Below are 21282 nucleotides of genomic sequence, written 5' to 3'. Positions count from 1 at the left end.
AGCAGAGGAATCTACGAGAGCAGGACTTTGAAGTAAAATGACACTATCTGGTAGGACTTAATTTCTTTTAAATTTATCAATTCATCCTTAGATCACAACAAGTGCTAATAATCTTTTTTTATTCAATTTAAATAAGTTAAAATTGATAAGCGTGATCTTTTGTCACTCTGGTCAAAAACGAGTGGATGCCGATCATCAAAATTCAACTGCGTTTATGAGAATGTACTCCACTGTTATGCCATAAATGTGAATATTATGCCGGATGTGGCTGCACGTGTCGGAAAACCCGTGAAAATGATGTGCGACTTTTTTCAAAAGCTCTGGACCAAACGTGCTGAAGATAAGGTTGTTAAGTGTCACGCCGAGTATTTCAGTATTTCAGTCTACTTCTGAAAATGCGAAAAGTGTGGCAGGACGGAAGGTTGTACCTTTAGAAGCAGGTTGTGAAACAACAAAGAGAAAGAAAACTGCAGATGTTCGGAATAGCGACCAGCTTAATGAGCTAGAATTTGCGACACAAATGAAGATAAGATTAGGTGAGAAAGAGGTGAAAGAGGTGGCGGATATCCTGAAAAACGTTTCTCACGCAAGTCCTGCAGATGAAAATAAGTTGGTTCATTCTTTGAAGAAGTCCTTGAGCAATCCTATACCCGAATACGCAGATCTACAATCTTTGGCTTTGTTAATCGACACCTACCTATCGAACCTGGTATTACTTGCCAGCTAGTATTCATAAAGTATTTCTACATGGATCAGCCGTGATTAAAAATTTCCTTGTTCCAATCGGTCAGCTTTCTGAAAAATATAGCACAGGAGGCAAGGAACAAGGATTGGAAGAGGTACATGTATTTAACCAAAATAACAACGAATAAATGAATAAAACTTTTATTTAACATATAACGAGGAAACAAGATCGCTTACAAATCGTGATCTATTGAACTGGCTCCTAGTATCAGCAGATCCATTGATTGCTAGAATTCGTGGATGGCCTAAATAGCACGAGAAACCATTGTCGAGCGATGCTAAATAGTTGCTAGCAGAAGAAGCTGAAGAAAACGATAATGATGATATTTATGGTTATGATTATGATAATAATGATGATAATTGAATACAATACAAAATATTGACAACAAAAATGCAAAAACCGATCATCAAAAAGAATTTATTCAAGAAAAATATGTGGATATATTGAAGTTGATTATCTTTTTTATACTGGTTGTGTCATAAAACAAAGTAAAGATATGACTTGTTTTGATCACAACTCCCCAGCAGACGGTTGTGGACGGACAAATTTACCACCATTTGAAAGCTCTTTTAATGCAGTTTTAGATGCATTTGACTTCATCTGCACCTTCTTGCACCTAAGAAAGATACGCAAGTCCAAAATATGAGGAAAATAGAAGAAAATTTATCAATAACTCATCCTATTAAAATGATGTAGGTATAGTATGTTCTAGAAAGATGTGTATTTTAGTATACCAATCAACTTTGTTGAACATAGTGAAGACCTAAAATTAAAGAAAATATGTGTTTGATGAAAAACGTGTTTTTAGAGGTCCGTCCTCAAACAACGCTCTCTATCTCGATTTGAGTGAAATTTAAGACTTTTATATCTTGAGCAAAGTTATTTGTAATCATGTTTGCTACAACTTTGCTGAAGACGTCAACCATTTATCTCGACATTGTGAAAACATATTTTTTTTCATTTCACTTTTAGGGGGATGAATCATAAAACCCATGCCTTCAAAAGATGAAGCATGTCATACTCATCAACATTGCTGAAGCCATCATTACTCTAAATCAACGTGCCATGGTGCTATTAATTAAGAGCGTCAAAATGGACTTTTCAACCACTGTGCAATGGTCATATTGGCGTAGCCTGGACAATGTTTTCAATCCAACAATAGCAAAGTGAGGAGGAGCAACGTGTACTCTGGCGTGGTAACCATCCCGACGATAGAAGAAATGCTTCGACAACACGAGCGTCTTTAGAAACGTCTGACTGGCATCCAACGGCTGCATCAGAAATGTTTATCCCGGAAGCTACCCCTATGTTGGCAGTCTTAGCACGGCGATAGCAAAAACTTTAATTTTAACCGTTACAGAAACCATTCGAAAAACTTGTTATTCATATGATAGGTTAACTTGGTCTGGGCGGTGTTTTAAGCGTGGTACAAATTGATCTCATTAAATAATTAGCAAAATTCTACCCTAGCAACCTGTACCTCCTAGGTTTTGCTGTAATCCATTTTCTTCCCATTCCCATGATGCGACAACAAACAACAAACTGGTTCGAACAATGTTCTTTTTCGCAGGAGTCCTTCTTTAGCTATCCCTTCTTATCACACACTGACTGGTCGTCGAACTGAAAAGCCTTCCAAGAGGAGAAGGTACCCATGATCAGAGTGTTGTCCTCGTATAATCTCTAGGCTTGCTGCAACCATAATCGTTCTGGTTCCAGAGTGCGTTGGACAAAGTTGAACGATCCCGCCTACTTCAGATCGGAAAAAAAATCCTGCTAATATATTCTACGCATTGATATGACATTCGATCTCCGATAGGGATATGAAATTGCCTCATCTTAAATGGAACATTCTGATCGAGGGATGGAGAATCGTGATAAATTTTGAATGCAACTTTTTCGATTTTTGCAATTAAAGATAGCACGATATGTTTGTTCTAACCGTTTGTTCTAGATATTTAGCGAACCAGTTTTTCAAGGTGATTTGCATAGAAGCAATCCATCTGAATCGTAAATATTGATCGGTAGGACACGAATGCCGCAAAACTGGAGCAAACTGGCCCAATGTTTACGAACTCTTTGTCCTGAATTTCACGCAGATACTTTGTAGATTCGTCATGCTGGTTTCTTGTTTCTGCGTCGTTCAAGCCACACAATTTAAATTATTACATTTCTGCGCCATTCCACTTGCTTTCATGACTGCATACATAATAAGTTGGGCACAGCAACAATGCCGCAAAGTTAGTGCCTACAACCTACCAGAAAGCGAAATGACTAACCGGCACGTGCTACCACAATGAACTGGAATTTCTGCTGTCTTCTTCGATCTTGATACTCGCAGTGCAAGTTCAATAATGCGTGGCAGGTATCTAATTTATGATCTAAAAGCGTCAATTACAAGCGGGTGAACCAGTTGATTTAATTTACATACCGAAGAACATCGCAATTAATCTCGCCGGGTTCAATTCCCAGCTGACTGACATGCACAAACCAGATCCGTTGACTAGCACTAAAAGAAGCAAAATTTCCGTTTGATTGATTTCGCTTCGTCAAGCACCTGCCACTACACTTGCCAGTGTGGTGTTCAGGTGTTAAAAGACAAGTAGGAGAACAACTTGTTGACATCTCTCGCCTCTGCTGGCACACCGGCACGGTCGTCAAGATTAAACCATTAAGCAGCAACAATTAATGAGTGGTTTTTATTGTTGACCATTACCGAGACGTGAAGGAACGAGAGGGGATCCGAGAAACGCAAAATGGATGTCCGATCTATCGTTATTAGTGTCAGCCTCTGAAAGTGGTCGTCAAGATCAAGCAGCGTGATGCTGTCATAAATGTCATTGATATTCAGGTGTAAACAGTTGTCTGATGATGCGTGCGCGTAGGCGAGTCAATGCATCATCGCAGTCACGCTCAAGTCAAGACCGTTTCAACGGAAAAGAATTTTTGGCACCAAACAGCGAACGTCAACAATGGGGTTGAAATTTATGTGGTAAGCTGCGATGATACATCAACGCAACGGTCCGGAGAATGGGTAGTGGATATTTGTTTCCTTGGTTTAAATCTACTATAAAAGGACGTGTGAAAATTTCCATCGGATTGGAATGCACCGTTTACATCTCGGTTTTGGCATCGGTACAGAAATTGTGGCGGAACTGGTTCTACAGTAGGCGCCAGACGCTTGAATAAGTATCACTGCTCATGGACTTGAAATTTATTGCTGGAGTGGTACTGTCAGGGACGATTGCCGGGGATCAGGGGTTCATTGGAGAAGTGAATAAATATTATACATAGAAAAACAATCCTTATGTTTCATTGCTATTACATCCCAACTGGAACTATGCATAAGGTCCAGGCTTGGGAATTGTCCCGTTTGTCATTGAGTTGCGACAAGATAATGTGATGGTCATCCTGGAAAATTCTCGTTAAACAACAATTCCTTGTCACACGACAAACCACGGCAAAATCAAGAATCCATTTAGTCACGACTCTCTACTCTAGTCCTATGTCGCTCATACTGTTCCCTGTGACAAAGTAAGTCAGCTCACACTCTCAGCTGTGAACTAAACACAACTTCATACCCACAACTTTATGACCTCCTCGCTCATGTCCGAATATATGGGTTCTGTCTCTTTTCATTCGTCAACAAACCAAATTTAAAATGGCATTTAATAAGGAGCATTACGACAAGAATCCATCCATACGGACGCCAGATTTCAGCAAAAAAAAAGTGGGAAATACTGTTAAATTCCCTTCAATATTGGTATTTCTGGAAACGGGATGACGTCTAAATACCGTAAATCGATGTCCGACGCTATTTTGAAATGCAAGATGTTTGCTTCCGGTTTCTGGAAAAGTGGGAAATACTGTCAAATACCCTCCAATATGGATATTTTATAAATCGGGATGGTGTTTAAAAACCGTAGATCGCTGTCCGGCGCCATCTTGAAATCCAGATCATCCGGTTTCAGAAAAGTGGGAATTACTGTCAAATACCCTTCAAAGTAGATATTTTTGGAATCGGTATGACGCCTATAGATCGAAAATAGATGCCTTAAAATCCAAGATGGCAATTTCCAGTTACAGGAAAAGTTGGAATTACTGTCAAATACCCATTAATAGGGGTATTTTCGGAATCGGGTGACAGCTAGAGACTGTCTGCTGTCCTACGGCATGTTGAATTCCACGACGGAGGCTTGCGGTTACAGATATACTGGAAAGTCAAATACCCCCACAATATGGGTATTTTCGGAATGAGAACGGTATATAAAGGCCAAAAACCGATGTCTGACACAATTTTGGAATCTAAGATGGTAGCCCTCTGTTTTAATAAAAAAATGTGAAATGCAAGCCAAGCAACACACATGTTCTATAACAGTTCATTTATCCTTTGTATGACTAGTTTTGGTTATATAACAGTGTACTCAACATCATTTCATGAATTTTTGTTACTAGGGAATAGAGGTAAAATCGATGTATCACGCCGTTTTTGGAATCCGGAATTTTTGCATTCCGATTTTCGGCATCAACACGTCGTCTTCGTTCCGAAAATATCCACCATCTTGGATTACAAAATGGCGTCGGAAACTATGTGACACGGAGTCATTCGAAATGGTTGTCAAAAAAAATCCAACTGGAGCTGTCAAAAAAAAAATCAAACGATCAGGACCAAAACAAGGCATACGTTCCATAAACTGATTCGTTCGAAAGATAAAGTATTGGGTTCAGCACGCAAAATGTTATTCTTAAAATAAATTGTAACGTAATAAAACAAGTGTATCTTTAAAGGCTGTCCAAATGTATTCATACCAATGAAAAAGTGCAATTAATTAATTGCAATAATCACTAATGATTGTAAACATCCTCAACAAAGAAAACTTAAACATAAAAATAATCGAGTCTGAGGGAAAGCAGCAAAAGCATTTTCGACCGTTTGACTTGATGTTGCTTAGTTTTTTACTTGATAACTATTTTAAAGTTTATTCCAAACTTTACAAAAGATTAGCAATTGCAATCAAATAGTGAGAAAGTCATGAACGAGTTCGCATTTTTGCTCTGGAAAAAAGTCGCCAATTTGTGAGCAGTGTTTAGAAGATGTAAACAAAGGCAAACATATTAATATTTATCAAGCAAAATAACTTGAATATTGTTAGGTATTTAATAGATTTTTTTAAAAATGTTGGATTTAAAAGATTTTGAAATACCTATATTGTAGGGTGTTTCACAGTTTTCTGAAATCAAAAGCTGCCATTTTGGATTCCAAAATATCTTCGGACCGATAAACCGATATGAATGACCATAGCAAAAACATTAAATTTTCTGACCTAAGCACACTAATGACATCTGGCTCCGTATTCGCGGGAAATATTTAGCTAAGCCATGAACCCGCATGCGAAAGTTATGAATTGGTTCGTGTCTGATCTATTCTGGACGAATTATTTTTAACTAGATTAAAAAAATCCTATAATTTTGACAGTTCGGTCGTTTACGATTTTCGGACATAAGTCAGAATTAAGTGTCATGTCGGATTGTCGGTGTCTACACGTCACCCCTATTCCGAGAATCTTCATATTGTAGGGTATTTGACTGTTTTTCTAAACCAATGGCCGCCATCTCGGATTCCAAAATGGCGTCAAACATCGGTTGTTGGTATCCAAAAATACCCATTACTAGAAATTATTTAGGTACTTCCAAACACGAAGTTCAGCACCAAGATTTAAGCTACTTCGAGTCAGAGAGGAAATCCCGTCAAAACAACACAAGTCCAGTTATCTTATGCAAAGCTACATGCATTTAGTAGAAATCGACCAGCGGTAGCTTTGTCGCGACAGAATGCGAGAATGACATGACAGACTTTTTTCGTCAATAACTATGTCAAGTTTCCGTCAATCATGTCACCCAACGTACGTGAAAAATCTAAGTCGTGCTGGAAAACGTCAAGCAACAGAATCGGAGATGTTTCGTGCAGCGTTGCCAGATTGTTTTAAAGTTTATCGGTATCAAAGGTTTTAAAAAATCGGTATTTATCTGTATTTACTATTTTAATTTATTTAATATTTTAGCTGTTTTTGAAAGCGAAAATTTTAACTTTTGGACTATGATCGGAAAATTCTGAAAGAAAACTCCGGGGAATGTTTGAATTAGCTTCTGAAGGAACATCCAGAGAAAGAAAAAAGAAGCTCTTCGTGACGAAATTTGAGGAAAGTTCTAAGAAAAGTCGGAGAAACATCCGGGAACTACCAAGACATGAATTGAGAAACTTCTAGTGAATATTCATAGAAACCATCGATAAAAAAATAGGATGTCACATCCAAAGGAAGTCAGAAAAGTTTCGGAAAATAGAAATAAATTCCAGAAGTAGCCAGTTCTAGGGGACGCCAGAAGAAGTTCGGATAAACCTTCCAATGGAAGTCGAAAATCTATGGCTTATGGACACTAGACTGATGCAAAATTTGAAATTTTCGCTCCACAGTGCTCAAACGGTTCCAAATTGGGCCCTGATTAGCCTCCCAAAATTTGAACTCATTTAGTGAGAAACTGACTTGGCACAAACCATTTGAAGTTTATATGGGTCAGTTTCTTAACAAATGAGTTTAAACTTTCGGATGCTAATCAGGAACCGATTTGAAACCGTTTGAACACTGTGGAGCAAAACTTTCAAATTTCCAAAACACACTTCCAGAAGAAGACCGAAGAACTTCCTAAAGATGCTGGCAGACACTTCCTGAGGTAGATAAGAAACTTCTGGAGACATTCAGAAGCCTACGGAACAGTCGAAAGAAGCAAGGACATAATTCCGGAAGAAAGAGATGATCCAGCAAATTGTCCGGATATTCATAAAACATCCCTGAAGACACCGCAATGCCCCTGAAGTTTTCGGAACATTCCTGAAATGGACTTAGGAATATTCCATAATTCCATGAAATTCCTTAAAAGTGCTTGTAGTTTTCTTGACGTTAATGAGACTGTTATAGAGTTCTCTGATCATCCTCCAAGTACTCGGAACTTCCCTGATTATAATAAGGCTACCTGAATATCAATAATCATCTTTGAAGGTACCTGGACTTTCTTGAAGTGCTCTCAAAATTTTCTTGAATTTATTGTATCATTAGCATTGAAGATCACTGATCTTCCCGATTTAAAAAAATTTAATTCTTGGCACGAAATTTCCCATAAAATTTTCTCACAATGTTCTAATGTTCATGTGACTTCTCTTACGTTTCCTAGATTTGTGGAGCACTGCCTGATTTTCTCGGAATTTTTTTAAAATATCAGCATTTCTTTGAAATTAATTGATCTGTCCTGATGTTCACGGAGCTTCCCTATTTTTCTCTCTGTTCTCTCATTTCTCTGAAACAAATTTAACTTTCCTGAAAGCCATTAAATTTCCCTAAAGTTCTTGGAACTAGTGAATTTTCCAAAATATTTCTGATGTTTTCGTAAGTTCACTGGAGTTTGCTGGACTTTCCTGAAATTTTCGAGTTTTGGAATTTGAAAAGAAGTTAATGAAACTATCTTTAATTTATCGGATATTACTCAAAAGTCTAGACTTTTCTGAAGTTTCAGAACTTCTTAAAAGTTCCTGCAGCTAGTGTGAATCCGCAATAAACATCTGGAAACATCCCTGATGTTCAGGGGAAGTTGAAAAAAAACTGATGTGAGAAGATGGAAGCGATGGGTGAAGAAGCTTCCAAGGGTGTTTGAAATAAGTTTTCGGGAGGAATCGAAAATTAAATTTTGGTGTAAGGTGGAAGAAAATTCAGGAAGTAAAACATGAACAAAAACTTTAGGAAGTTAAATAATGTTTAAAAAGTATTTCGCGATTCTCTAAGAATAACCGGAAAGAGCCATCGACAGTTTCTCGATTCATGGGTAGCCAAAAACGGTGAAGAAATGGAAACATTAGTCAAAAGAGTATCAAGCATATGACATTTTCAAATATGATTTTTTTTAAGAATTTTACGTGCTTTAAAATTTTAAATTATTCAAAAAAATACAAGTCTCTCACAGTAATTTTTTCCGAAATTCGAGCGCGGGTAGGCAAACATAATTTTGATCATTTAAAAATCGGTATAAGTCGATATTCAATTTCAAAAATCGGTATTCTGAGGAATCTTATCTGTATATCGGTGTCTAGTTCGGAAATCGGTATAAATACCGATAAATCAGTATATCTGGCAACGCTTGTTTCGCGACCAAATGAGAGAAAGACAAAAATATAAAATGTTTCGCCGAGAGACAGCCCAATAGGGTTTTTGATCTAATTTCTGTCCTACTAAGCACACCCCGTGCTTTACCTCTCTCTTCTGAACGAGTTTAAACAAAAAATGGAATATTTCTGTCAAAAATTACTTTTAAATTTATTCACCTTTCCATACGTACCGTTGGATTTCATAAAGAGTCACCAATTGTTGAGATATTGATTAAAATCTAACACTGCTTCTTGATTCTAAATTCGTTCTACGAGTTTCAATTCCGTCCTAACGCATTGAAACGCCATTAGATTTTCTTCGTCCTACGGATAAACGTAGAAAAAGGGGATTCGCTAGGAGCGCATCTTTTGTTTTGAGAACAATGAGCGTAAATATTCGTACAATGCGCTCTAACAGGATTTATGTTGTAGCTAATGAACTAACGCATCTGAACAAACCTATTATTGATTTGTGCACGGTGAAATCATTGATATTATTGATCTTTTCTGATCGATAGAACGGAAATGGGCGATTACGACGAAGTAGCGCTCTACCCTAGATCATTCTTTCAAGCAGAAGTTTGTTGCATCTGCTGCCTTGTTGTCCTTGTTTCATAGTTTTTCGTCATGAGGGTGACAATTCCAAAGCCTGATCATGTCTCGACATACTGTACCGTAGGTACTTCTATATACATTTGTCAGCCTATTAAACCTGCAAGTTTTTGCATAAGTATATTGTTTTAAAAAATACAATGATAGTCTATGTCTAGGTATATCGAAAAACCCCTTATCTTAGTTCCTCGAATTATTCCGAAATTCTTTAATTCGAATATTTTTATTAATCTCATAGTTATCTTCAAAATTTTCCAAATTTGATATCACGCCTTCTGGTGAGCGAATTTTTAAGTGTGATGTACACCACACCATTGAACAACCCAAGTAACAATTTAAGTTTTATGAGGGTTCCGTATGTCCCGACTTAGACTAGTAGATTTTTTTAAAACCTCGATAAAACTTGCTATGTTTTTTTGGGAATCGCCTCCCTTACAAAGGACCATGCTGAAGTTGACAGGGTTTGATTCCCGGTAAGATTTAGGAATTTTTCGAGTTGAAAAATTTCTCGCCTATTCTGAGCATGTAGCATTGTACTTGCCACATAATTATACAAATGCAAAAATGGAACAGGCTTCGAAAGCTCTCAATTAGTAACTGTGGAAGTGCACCTAGAACACTAAGTTGCGAGCACGCAATATGCTAAAATGCGATATGCAATAAGCTTGAAATGCGAGAAATAAGAAGATGAAGAACTTTGAAACAAGAAGAAGAAGAAGAATTTAAAAATCTAGTAAAATTTCAGATGAATTCTAAGAAAAAAATCTAGGGACAAGTTCAAGACAATTCTTCAAGGAAAATACCATGAATTTTCTGGTACACCCAACCGAGGGATGTAAGATTCGCTTACAATTATGTGGGATTCATCATCAGAGGATGTTAGTGGAGACCGCATGAACCGAGGATGCGATATACCTAGCTGAGGTTCAATGCAAGAAAATTGGAGACCGAAAAATGTAGAGTGTATTAGTGAGGTAAACTAGTTATGTCGAAAAAAATAGGAATCTGATTGCCGACTGGACTCGAACCAAGAACGCTTCGATTATCAGACCTGTGCTTTCTCCACTGCTCTCTACATGCTCCTGAATATGGATAGCCTAAAAGCAAACATGAAGCGCTCATTTTCTCGCATACTCGACTTCGTATGCTTTTTCTGCTGGAGAGATTCGAGGCAAGTGTGTGCGTCGTTCTACAATGTTCTACAATGTGCGTCGTTCTACAAGCTTACTGGTATAGTCGAAAGCGTTGATAGAACACGAAATGAAAAAGACAAAAAACCATTACATCGCCTGCATGGTCAACTTCTAACATTCGCTGCGATGTTCATGAACAGAGGATGATAGGAAACGGAACTAACATTCATTGTAATAGATTTTTGGTTTGCGTGTAGTATTTCAAGGGAATTGTGAGTATAATTCCCATGAAATTTTCGAAGAATACTTAGGAAAGCAGTTCAGTTTTTTTTTATGAAAGTATTTTCCCTATGATAAGAGCGATTTTTTTGGCGGCGCCGGTGGTTTGGTGGTAAGCGTGATTGCTTATCACCCCAGCAAACCTGGGTTCAATCCCAGTTGGCACCGCCGGGGTGTTCTGAGCAATCTTGTAAATGGTCACCGTAGTCGACATATTTTCTGTGATACTCGACTGCCTTTGCTTCCGACGCTTGCAAAACAAGCTATCAAATTACAGTAGCAAACTAAAATGTCATATGACAGGCTCTGTCATACGACACTGTCACCGAAGACCGTCACGAATGTACGTGTTTTAGTTTTTCTCATGATAAGAGCTGCTGATGTTGTGCATCTGACTTTCAATAAACACTTTGAAACTCATCAATAAATCAGTATTAATCGGTATGACAAACATAAAATCAGCGTTACTTTTGTCCGTCATTATTTATCGGCTTAAAACGGCACAAATACCGATTTATCGGTAGGTCTGGCAACGCTGATAGTCAAAACAAGCAAGTACGCGATTTGATGACTGTGGCCAAAAAGTTTAATCAATTTTCAATAGTTTGCTAATGATAAACTACTCGAATTTTTATACCAAACGAATCTTACATCAAATCTAAATCAAATGGTGGAATAAGAATTTAAATTCAACCATAAATGGTCAAGTTATAGGCTTTTCAGACCTGACACTATTTTGTTACACATTGTTTTTAATTTGCACCTTAGTATATCCCAGAAAGAGGTAGTCCAACGCCAAAAAAGCTCACGCACAAAAGGATCCTGGTGGGGAAATTAAACTTTCTTAGAATATCTTGGAATACCTACAAATGCCATTCTCATCAAAGTTTTTTAAGGAGATCATTATTATCAGAATTCACACTTAATTTAATCTTAGCAAAATTGAAGTTTCGTTGCAGTCTCAGGAAAAGTTTTGCTCAGCAAACAAACGACATGTTTGCGGAGATCTCAGTAAAACTAATTGCGGAACGCTCGGCTGTTCAAATCTCGGCAAAAAATTACCGACCTGGCTGAGTTCTAATCCAAACTCCCTTAAAATATAGAGGGAAATTCTCAGGATTCTCCTCAGAGTCATATTTCCAGGAATACTCTTCAGAATGCGGATGGAACTATACTAAGAAATTTTCTCAGAACTCCTTTGGAATTCTCCTAGGACTACGTCTGTGATTTCTATATGGGGGTACACTTAGTGAAAACTGAAAATGCAACATGTAACGCAATTATGAAAGATTTTGAATGTTTATAACTCAGCTGCCCCTGGACCAATTTCAATAATTTTATCACCAATCGATCAGAAATATTTCTACGCATCGATATCAATGCTTCAGACTGTTTATTTTCAACAAGAAACTATTGAAAAGTCAATGTCAAGCATTGTCCAAAAGCGTCGAAATAACTAACAAATCCACCAATTACGTACATGCATATGCTGCTTCCCCAACACTATCTTGAGAGAATCGTTAGTAGACGAAACAAGTCAAAGGGGCATTCGTCTTCGATCTTCGGGCGTGTGCGAATAGGGAGGATGCAATTGCGTAACATTTTGCACACTCATCACCATATTCAGAACCACACGCCCTAAAGACCACACAAAATGGTCTCCAGTGTTGTAATCTTGTTACCAAACTTGGAAGCAGGGTTGCAAGTGATTTTGATCGATTCTCTTCATCGACTTTCTGTTTCGTTACTAACTCGACGGCAAACTCATTCATTGATGCGTTTGTTGTTCTGGTTGATAGAAGAGCATATCAGAAATAGTGCGAATGTATGGTCATCAAAAGAGGAAATCGATGTAGAGAATTGACTTTCACCCCTCTGCTTCTAAGTCCCTTAATTCAGTTGTCGTCATAGTTATAGTCATTGGATTACACTTGCTGGTTGCAATTCTGCTGTTCGACATTTTCGAAGGACCACCGAAAAACATGAAATTACATTTTTTTTTCTAGGGATGCCTAGAAGTCCAATTATTCGATTAACGATTAATTGTAAAGACTTTTCCAGCTATTGGATTAAATATTTATCGAATTTTCAATTATTCGAGCGCGTCACCGAAATCCTTTCTTATTTCTACTCGATTGATTTAACGCAGCAGAGAAAATAAATAAAAGTACTAATTTATCTGAACAGGCATAGAGAAGAACCATGACGTGAAACAGGATCTTTTCAGGGCCACCAAGATTTTTCAAAAGAGTTAAATTTCTGAACATGTCACAACTAAAATTCATATCAAAAGGTCCTTTTCAGGGCAATCATAGTCATTCTAAAGAATATGAACCGCTATTGCGTACAACCCCATAGTGCTGTCCCTTGTAGTCTTTTTTACCGAACATCTGTAGAACAGCGTTTCTAAATCTATGGGTTGCGAGGCTGCCCAAAGAAGCTTGCATCACAAATTATTCAAAATAATAAACTAAAATTATATAAATGTTTTATATAATATTTAAACCTCCAACGGAATCTTACCTACTTTAAATATATTGTGCCATTTAGAAATTTCAACGCCATTTTAGAGTTTAAGTTTTAGTTTTCAAGGGTCTTTTGGTGCTTACAGGGGTGTTCATTTCAAGACTTTGAATTTCAGGACTATGTTGGCGTGCTTAGGCCATTTTGAAATTTTGAAAACACTTGGCCATTTTGACTTTTTTGGGCTATTTTTGTCGTTTTTAGGGACTATTTAAACGATTCAAGGTTCTCCAGGTTGTATTCCTATTTCAAAACTTTTTTTTTTTAATTACCTAGGTCTAGGATTTCAAATATTTTTTCAAAGATACAGATGTTGATGATTCTTGAAAAGGCTGAAAATCGAAATGTTTTTATGAGTCCAAAATCTTTTAAATTTGTCCAAGTTCGGAGCTCTAGGATCTGAACATTTTAATGTTTGAGGTTCCACAATCTTGGAAAATAAATTCTGTGTCTTATAAAGTTTGGGATTTTTTATACTTTTGCATGAATCCAAGAACTGTTAGTACCTAAGACCGAAATATTAACATATATTTTCTTCTGGAATCTTGCAATTATTTCTAAATCCAGGATCTGCAATTTGAAGGAAACCTTTACAATTTGTCCTAATACATGAAATTCGAGATCTTGGAAAAGAAATCCTTACACACGAAATTTTGCGAATTGCTCAAGTATAATATCGTGATCATAAACAGAACCTCCATGGATGGATTTGTTTTTAGCAGCAAGATGGTTTAAACTTAATTAAAAAAAAAATACCCACCTCGATATCTTTTGAACATTTTTCTTTAGAAAAACACTATCTTCTGTGAAATACTCAAGTTGCACTCTTAAAAATTAACAAAAATGTTTGAACCATTTGTTTAAACATTTTCGAACAGACAATATTTTCTTGAACTTGAACTTGAAAAAATTAATTTAAAAAAATTATAAACAATACAATGAAAAATTTCACTAAGCTGTTGTTCTATAATTTTTGATAATGTTTAGTGTAAAAGGATGAGTCTGAAATTATTATTTTTTATTTGCTGGAAATGTTCCACATAAAATTAGAGGGAAATCAATTAAAAAAAAAGTCAATAAATTAAAACATGTTAATGCCAATAAAAAATATTTACGTTTCTACATAATTTTAAAAGTAATCACTAAACAAGTGTTTAGAAAGTAATCAAGTCACCCAGGAGAATGATGACTTTAAGATGACATACAAATAAAACCGTCATTATTGAGAATTTAGTTTTAAATTTTAAAAAATATTTTATTTTATTATTAAAATTACTTGATAGAAGGGAATTTTGATTTCAAAATTGTAGCAATCAGTTTTTTTATTTTAATCTGATCTGAGATGATATCAAGCTGAACATTGCATTAAGTCCTAAGTAACATTGATCGATTCTCTTCGTTGACTTTCTGTTTCGTTAATAATTTGAGCCCATAATCATTTGTTGAATTAGATGCTAGATAAAAGCTTCATTTATCGATCTGTGTACTGAAAATACCTGGAAATGTCTACATGGTCGTGGGGATAAAAAGAGAAAGTCGACGAAGAGAATCAGTCAATGTTACTTAGGACCTAATGCAATGTTCAGCTTGATATACCAATGTTTACATGAAACATTTAGATGTGATGGGGATTGGATGGAAATGCTATCTAACATGAAGCCTTGGTGTGATAATTTATTAGCTAGAGAATGGTCTTAGAAGAGGGTAGAAAGATAGTTCCGTTAGAGTACTGCAGTATGAAAATTGAATAGAAGTTGAAAATGAGCGAAGGGCCATTAATGCGACAGTATAAAGTCAAACGCACATCTTTTGCCTAACCCGTACGATGTACGCGGGGACTTGAAGCATGTCTTCAAATCTACAGGTAAAAAGTGTGCGCTTGACTTTGCTCAAATACTGTCTGCGGCTGTGGAATAGTTCTAGCGACGTTTCATCACTGCCTAAATCCCCAAGTTGCCGAAAGCATTTCCAGTGTGGTGTGTTATAATGCAATTTTTCTTTACCCAACCATAGTGTTGCTCCTCTTGTCATGACCAACTTAGTGATCTCAGAGAGAAAGCAGTAGGGTGGTTGTTGCGTACTGTACCATCATCAGCATTGTTGACGGCTACTCCCGCCTTGAGTTGTTACATTCAAAGTATTTTTATGCTTGACTTGCACTGTCGCATTAATGGCCCTTCGCTCATTTTCAACTTCTATTCAATTTTCATACAGCTGTACTCTAACGGAACTATCTACCTACCCTCTTTTAAGACCATTCTCTAGCTAATAAATTATCACACTAAAGCTTCATGTTAGATAGCATTTCCAACCAACTCTGAAAATCACAAACTTCGCGTATGAAGTAACATAAAAACACTTTGAATGTAGAAGTGCAGTGAACCTTACATTTCATGCTAAAAATTTATTATTTATTAATCAATAATATGCATTTTATATCATCCTTCAATTCCCACGGCCAATCGTCGGAAAACAGCAATTCAACGGCGATGGAGATAAATACATCAATGGCATCCTTGTGTACCTTTTCCTTGATCCCCTCCCAACCTGTTAATAGATTGTAGCCCATATCCTCGAGTAAGCCGCGAGTATTCGTACCTCTCTTCTAGTAACTTAAGTATTAGGAAATATTGTAAAAAGTTTAACGGACTTTGGCTCCACAAAGCATCCGAATTTAAGCATTGAAAAATAAATTAATTGTAAAAAAAATCATCCTTCATTTCAAGCTGATACCTTCAACGTTTTTCCCTGCAAGATCACTCAATTGCATTTCGAATAACCAATGAACCGAGAATCAATTAACGTCACTCAATCTCGACCCCACACTCAGGAGCGATCGTCCAAAATCAGCATATAATTCACCGCATGCCCAAAAACCCCCAATCAAACAAAAGCATCTGAAACACCTACCGCCAGAACCAATATAATCCGCAACATTCTCCTGGTCTGCAATCTATCTGCAATCCCCCACACACACACACACACGCCACGCAGTTCAGCTACTACTAGGGTTTCGCTTTTTAATTAAAATTCAATCACTCTTCCTTTTTCGGTTTATCGCGTTTCGATTCTTCACCGTTTTCTTTCTCTTAAATTCACTGGAACCGAAAAAGTTCTACGTCTTTGCATAAATTGCTTTGGACCTTTCCTCGCGTGCTTCTCTTCACTGTTCAAGGTCTTTTGCTGGCTGGAATTAAAATCGATGCACTCGCGTGTGAACTTGCGCTCCGGAATGCAATCCGTGAAAAATTGGAGCAATAAATGCGCCACTACCTATCCTGGAAGCGACCTCGTCAGTCGCCGGTTCTAAAAACAATAACTGGGCGGCCCATCCCAGGCCCGGCTTTTTATATAGACATCTTCTTCGTTGCGGCCGTCTTCGTCACCAGCCACCGTCATATCATTCAGCACAGGGCGCGCTTGGCTTCGGGATCAAGCACTTGCTCGCGAAGAACGCGTCGCCATTTGAAGAAAACGACCAGCACGACTTGACACGATCAACACTTTTTGGACGGGAGCTTCCTTCCTATCCCACTGCTCGACGGCTCTGTTTATCCAGAACCATGGACGAATCCAGCTAATCAGGGCTCTGTTTCTGTTTCTGTCCGTTTTTTTTTCGCGGGGTGATTCCTCCCGCTCAACGATCTTGTTTTCAAGTTAGTTTGAGAAACTACAGAACTCATATGGGTGCGCGTGTGGATGGTTTCCGCAGAACAACATTCACTGATGGGTGGACGATTCGCATTCCTTGACAAACTATAACGATCGGATGCACGAAAGTCAGTCAACCCCAACCACAGCGTAGTTTGGACTCCCAAGTTGGAACGACCGACATGGGTGATAGAGGTGGGTGGTATAAAATTATCCATGGTGGCGTCTTCTTTTTTGGCTTTATTGTGTCCCACAGGGACTTTACGCCGGCTCTTAACTTAGTGTTCATTGAGCACTTCCAGAGTTGTTAATTGAGAGTCTCTTTCTAAACCTGTACCATTTTTGCGTTAGTGTAATTGTGTAGCAAGTAAAATCCCTGGGCATAGAGGAAGTCGATGAATTTTCCAATCCGAAAAATTACTCGACGAGACCGGGTATTTCACCCAGCTGCTTATAACTGTGCTTTACTGACTGTGCTATGATGGTTACGTTATCTGAAAAAAAAAATGGTGAACCTGGAATTCTATTACAGTTATTTTAAATTAAATCAAGATGATTGGTACAAAAACAAAGTAGCACTTGAAGGATGTTTTGTCACCAGCTATAAAACCAATTCACCAATAAACTAGTTTAATGATTGATTGGATCATCTACATAGTACTATAATGATAAAAACAATCAACAGGAACATAAATGCAATCAACGATAACTTGAATGCTCCCCAAACAATCCATTAGCGCTGATGGCTTTGCTAAACCAAAGACCACATAGATACTACAGAATGGGGCGATCTGGTATATTCCTAATTAGACAGTCGTCCGGTTGAACAACTGATATGATCATATCAACGTAAACGAATTAGGATGATTTGAATTCCCAATACATCGAAAGTGATCTATCATAAATCAATGGAATGTTATTCTAATATTTATAATGAGACGCCGTTTTTCGAATCCGGTTTCACAAATGCTTGCAGTATGAATCAGTAGACAACTATTTACCACTAATTCCGATTCAAATGACGAATGAAGCTCAGCCTATACCTAAACCTACCGTTCGCTGTGGTGAGTCTTCAATTTTGGCTGCTGTTCCTGAAAATTAGCCTTTAGACACGACAGTAAATCTAGTTATAATAGTTACAAACAAATTGTTAGGAAGATTGAGTCAGAATCCGACCAAAATATCAGACTCAAAAAAACGTAAATTCCAAAATAGTGATAATGATGATGATGATGTTTTTCAAGAAAATGCGAGTGCGGATGTTGTAAAAAGACATAGTCGTGCTAGAACAAGTAAACATATTAGTAACAGTAACAGTAACTGTTAAGGCAGGCAGAATGAAAAAAATATACGTTTCGGACACCGGGTTTTGAGCAGCACATAAACAAATCTTTTCGATTTAGTGCAGCTTTAAACTGCAAGTGTAATTCAGTAGTAGGAATAGATTAACAAATTATAGGTTAGTTTACTTACACTTACGGTGTTCTACGTGTGCAAATGATATGCTTGAAATCTATGTTTGTTACTTGTTTAGGAATGTTTCTGTATGTGCTTTTAATTAGGCAAACTTCACTACTAGTGAATCTTTTAGGTATTAATAAATTTTAGAATAACAAATGTTCGCTGGAGTAGCCTCTATTTCGCTTGTTGCTTCGCTATCCGTTCTGTTGTTCCTCGTCGGAAGTAGTTTGTCCCCATGTTTCCTTACTGTCACCTGTCATACGTTCAGCTGACCGTTGACAGCCGTCATCGGAGTTCAGCTGGGGCGACAACGCGGAACGCTAACCTGAAGCAGTGAACCCAGCGGCAACATCCTCCCCCCCGTAACACTGGCCACCGGTCCCAGTTTTACCCCCTGACTCAACCTCCAATACAGCCAACTTGGATACTGGCCTTCGTAATATCCCCCTCGCAGTTTGTACAACAGCTTGTCGAACTCTTCCATCCTTCGCTGTCACGACCTCCTTAACGCGTCCACGAATCCAACCGTTCCTGCGGGTGTCGTCGACAATCAGGACCAGGTTTCCTTCAGCTACGGGTTTGACATCGCCGAACCATTTCATCCACCTCGTCAGCATTGGGATGTATTCCCGTACCCACCGTTTCCAAAAAACGTCCAATTGGTGTTGAATCTGGTTCCAGGAGTTTCTCACTGCAGAAGCTGGATCACTAAAGGCTACAGTTGGTTGGCGTACGCCTCTTGAGCTTCCCATCAGGAAGTGGTTCGGTGTAATGGCTTCACTTTCTTCAGCATCCAGTGGCAGGTACGTAAGCGGTCGAATGTTAACGATACCCACGGCTTCAACGACCAGCGTTTCCAATCCTTCGTCGTCCAATTTTCGATCGTTGTTGTAAGCGGTCTGCATGGCCGTCTTTATCGATCGCACCATTCTTTCCCAAGCACCGCCCATGTGAGGTGCTCCTGGTGGTATGAAGATCCATTTGGTATCTGTGTTTGTGAAAGTTGCTGCCAGTCCGTTGTGAATTTCCTTAATCTGCTTTCGTAACAGATTCTCTGCACCCTGAATCTCCGCTGGCGTTCCACGGCGGCAAACGAAACGGCGAATGCACTTCACGCAGGACGGTGTGGAAAGACTGTATGCAACCTCCACATGGACAGCACGAGTTGTCAAGCAGGTAAACAAGCAGATCCAGCGTTTTGCAGTAGTCCTTCCTACTTTCACAGACAGCGGGCCGAACAGATCAATTCCAACGTACGTGAACGGTCGGGTAAAGGACGACAGGCGAGCCATAGGGAGTGGTGCCATTTGCGGTACCTTCGGTGTTGCCTTCGCCATCTTGCACCATTGACAAGCAGCCGCTACTTGCTTCACAACCGTCCTCAGCCGAGAGATATAGTAGAATTGATGAACTTCATTCACCACTGTTTCGGAGTTCCTGTGGCGAAAAGCTCGGTGAAAATCATCCACCATCAAACTGGTTACTGGATGTTTTCTCGGGAGAATTACTGAAAACTTGGCATGAAACGTAGTATGTGGCGCAGCTCCAGTTCTTCCACCGACCCGTAGAACTCCGTATTGATCCACTGTTGGCGTCAACTGGTACAAGGCGCTCGTTTTGTGTAGCTCCATTTTTCTTCCCAGTATCAAGTTCATCTCCTCAGGATACTCCTCCCACTGCACCATTTGCATCAAAGTGTTCTTCGCTTTCTTCAGCTCATCCTTGCTCAGATACGATGATTGTGTTTCTTCTCCTCGTCTTCTACGCCTGCAATTGTCCACAAAACGGTGCACGTACGCAACTGTTCCTAATAGCCGGCTCTACCTCGAAAATCGACAGAAATCTACTATGGTAGCTGGAATTGTTGAACCTTGTATCACAAAACAGGGCCGTAGTTCCTCTTTTAGTTGCACCAGTTCCTTGGTTTGCTTCGGCCATTCGTTCTCGGGGAGACGAAGCTATTGCGGGCCTCTGAACCACTCGTCAGTGACTTCAGGACACGGGTTCTTTCCCCCATTTTGTTGCCGCATCCGCAGGGTTGAGTTTGCTGGGGACCCATCGCCATTCTGCGATGTCCGTTGTTGATAGTAGCTCTCCAATCCGACACGATACGTATTGTTTGTAGCGGCGGTGGTCAGCTCGCAGCTAAGCTAATACAGTCGCGGAATCACTCCACAGAAATCGTCGCTTCACATCAAGTGACTTCCCAGGACTGCTGCTTGTAGTTCCAAGCGTGGAATTGAAAGTGGCTTGAGCGGTGCGACCTTCGTCTTGGCAGCAACTATTGTGCATTCGGCTTTACCTTCAGCGTTGACCACTCTAAAGTAAGCTACAGCGGAGAATGCAGCTTCGCTTGCATCAACGAAGATGTGAAGTTGAAGTTGATCGTATGTTTGCGTGGTCGCTTTCTTGAAGTAACAGCGGGGGATTCGTAGGTCACCAATCTTACGAAACAGTCCAGTCCACCTGATCCATCGGTCGAATATTGCTTCCGGCACCTTCTCGTCCCACTGCAGGCCAGCTCGTCATACATCCTGAAGAAGTATTTTGCCGTGAACGAGAAACACGCTCAGAAGTCCCAATGGATCGAAGATCCCCATCGGACATTTCAGCATCTGCCGTTTAGTCGGCCGATCACCTCTACAAATTACCTCCTGAACTTCATCCTTCATTTTCATCGAAAACCGCAG

General features: G+C 38.8%; 1 protein-coding gene across 1 annotated transcript in view; it reads right to left on the bottom strand.

Moving 5' to 3' along the window:
- Positions 1 to 16561, bottom strand: part of Cpr67B (Cuticular protein 67B) — a 37822-nt gene extending 21261 nt beyond the window's left edge. The window contains exon 1 of the mRNA XM_065230551.1: positions 16391 to 16561. Within this exon, the coding sequence (XP_065086623.1) occupies positions 16391 to 16417 (27 nt within the window). The 5' untranslated portion in view covers positions 16418 to 16561. The remainder of the gene's footprint in view (positions 1 to 16390) is intronic.
- Positions 16562 to 21282: the final 4721 nt, after the last annotated feature.

Source organism: Ochlerotatus camptorhynchus, unplaced genomic scaffold (assembly GCF_037179485.1).
Source record: "Ochlerotatus camptorhynchus isolate MF236.1 unplaced genomic scaffold, CSIRO-AGI_Acam_v1.1 ptg000330l, whole genome shotgun sequence".
NCBI classification, from domain to species: Eukaryota; Metazoa; Arthropoda; class Insecta; order Diptera; family Culicidae; genus Ochlerotatus; species Ochlerotatus camptorhynchus.
This window is presented reverse-complemented; position numbering and strand designations above follow the sequence as displayed.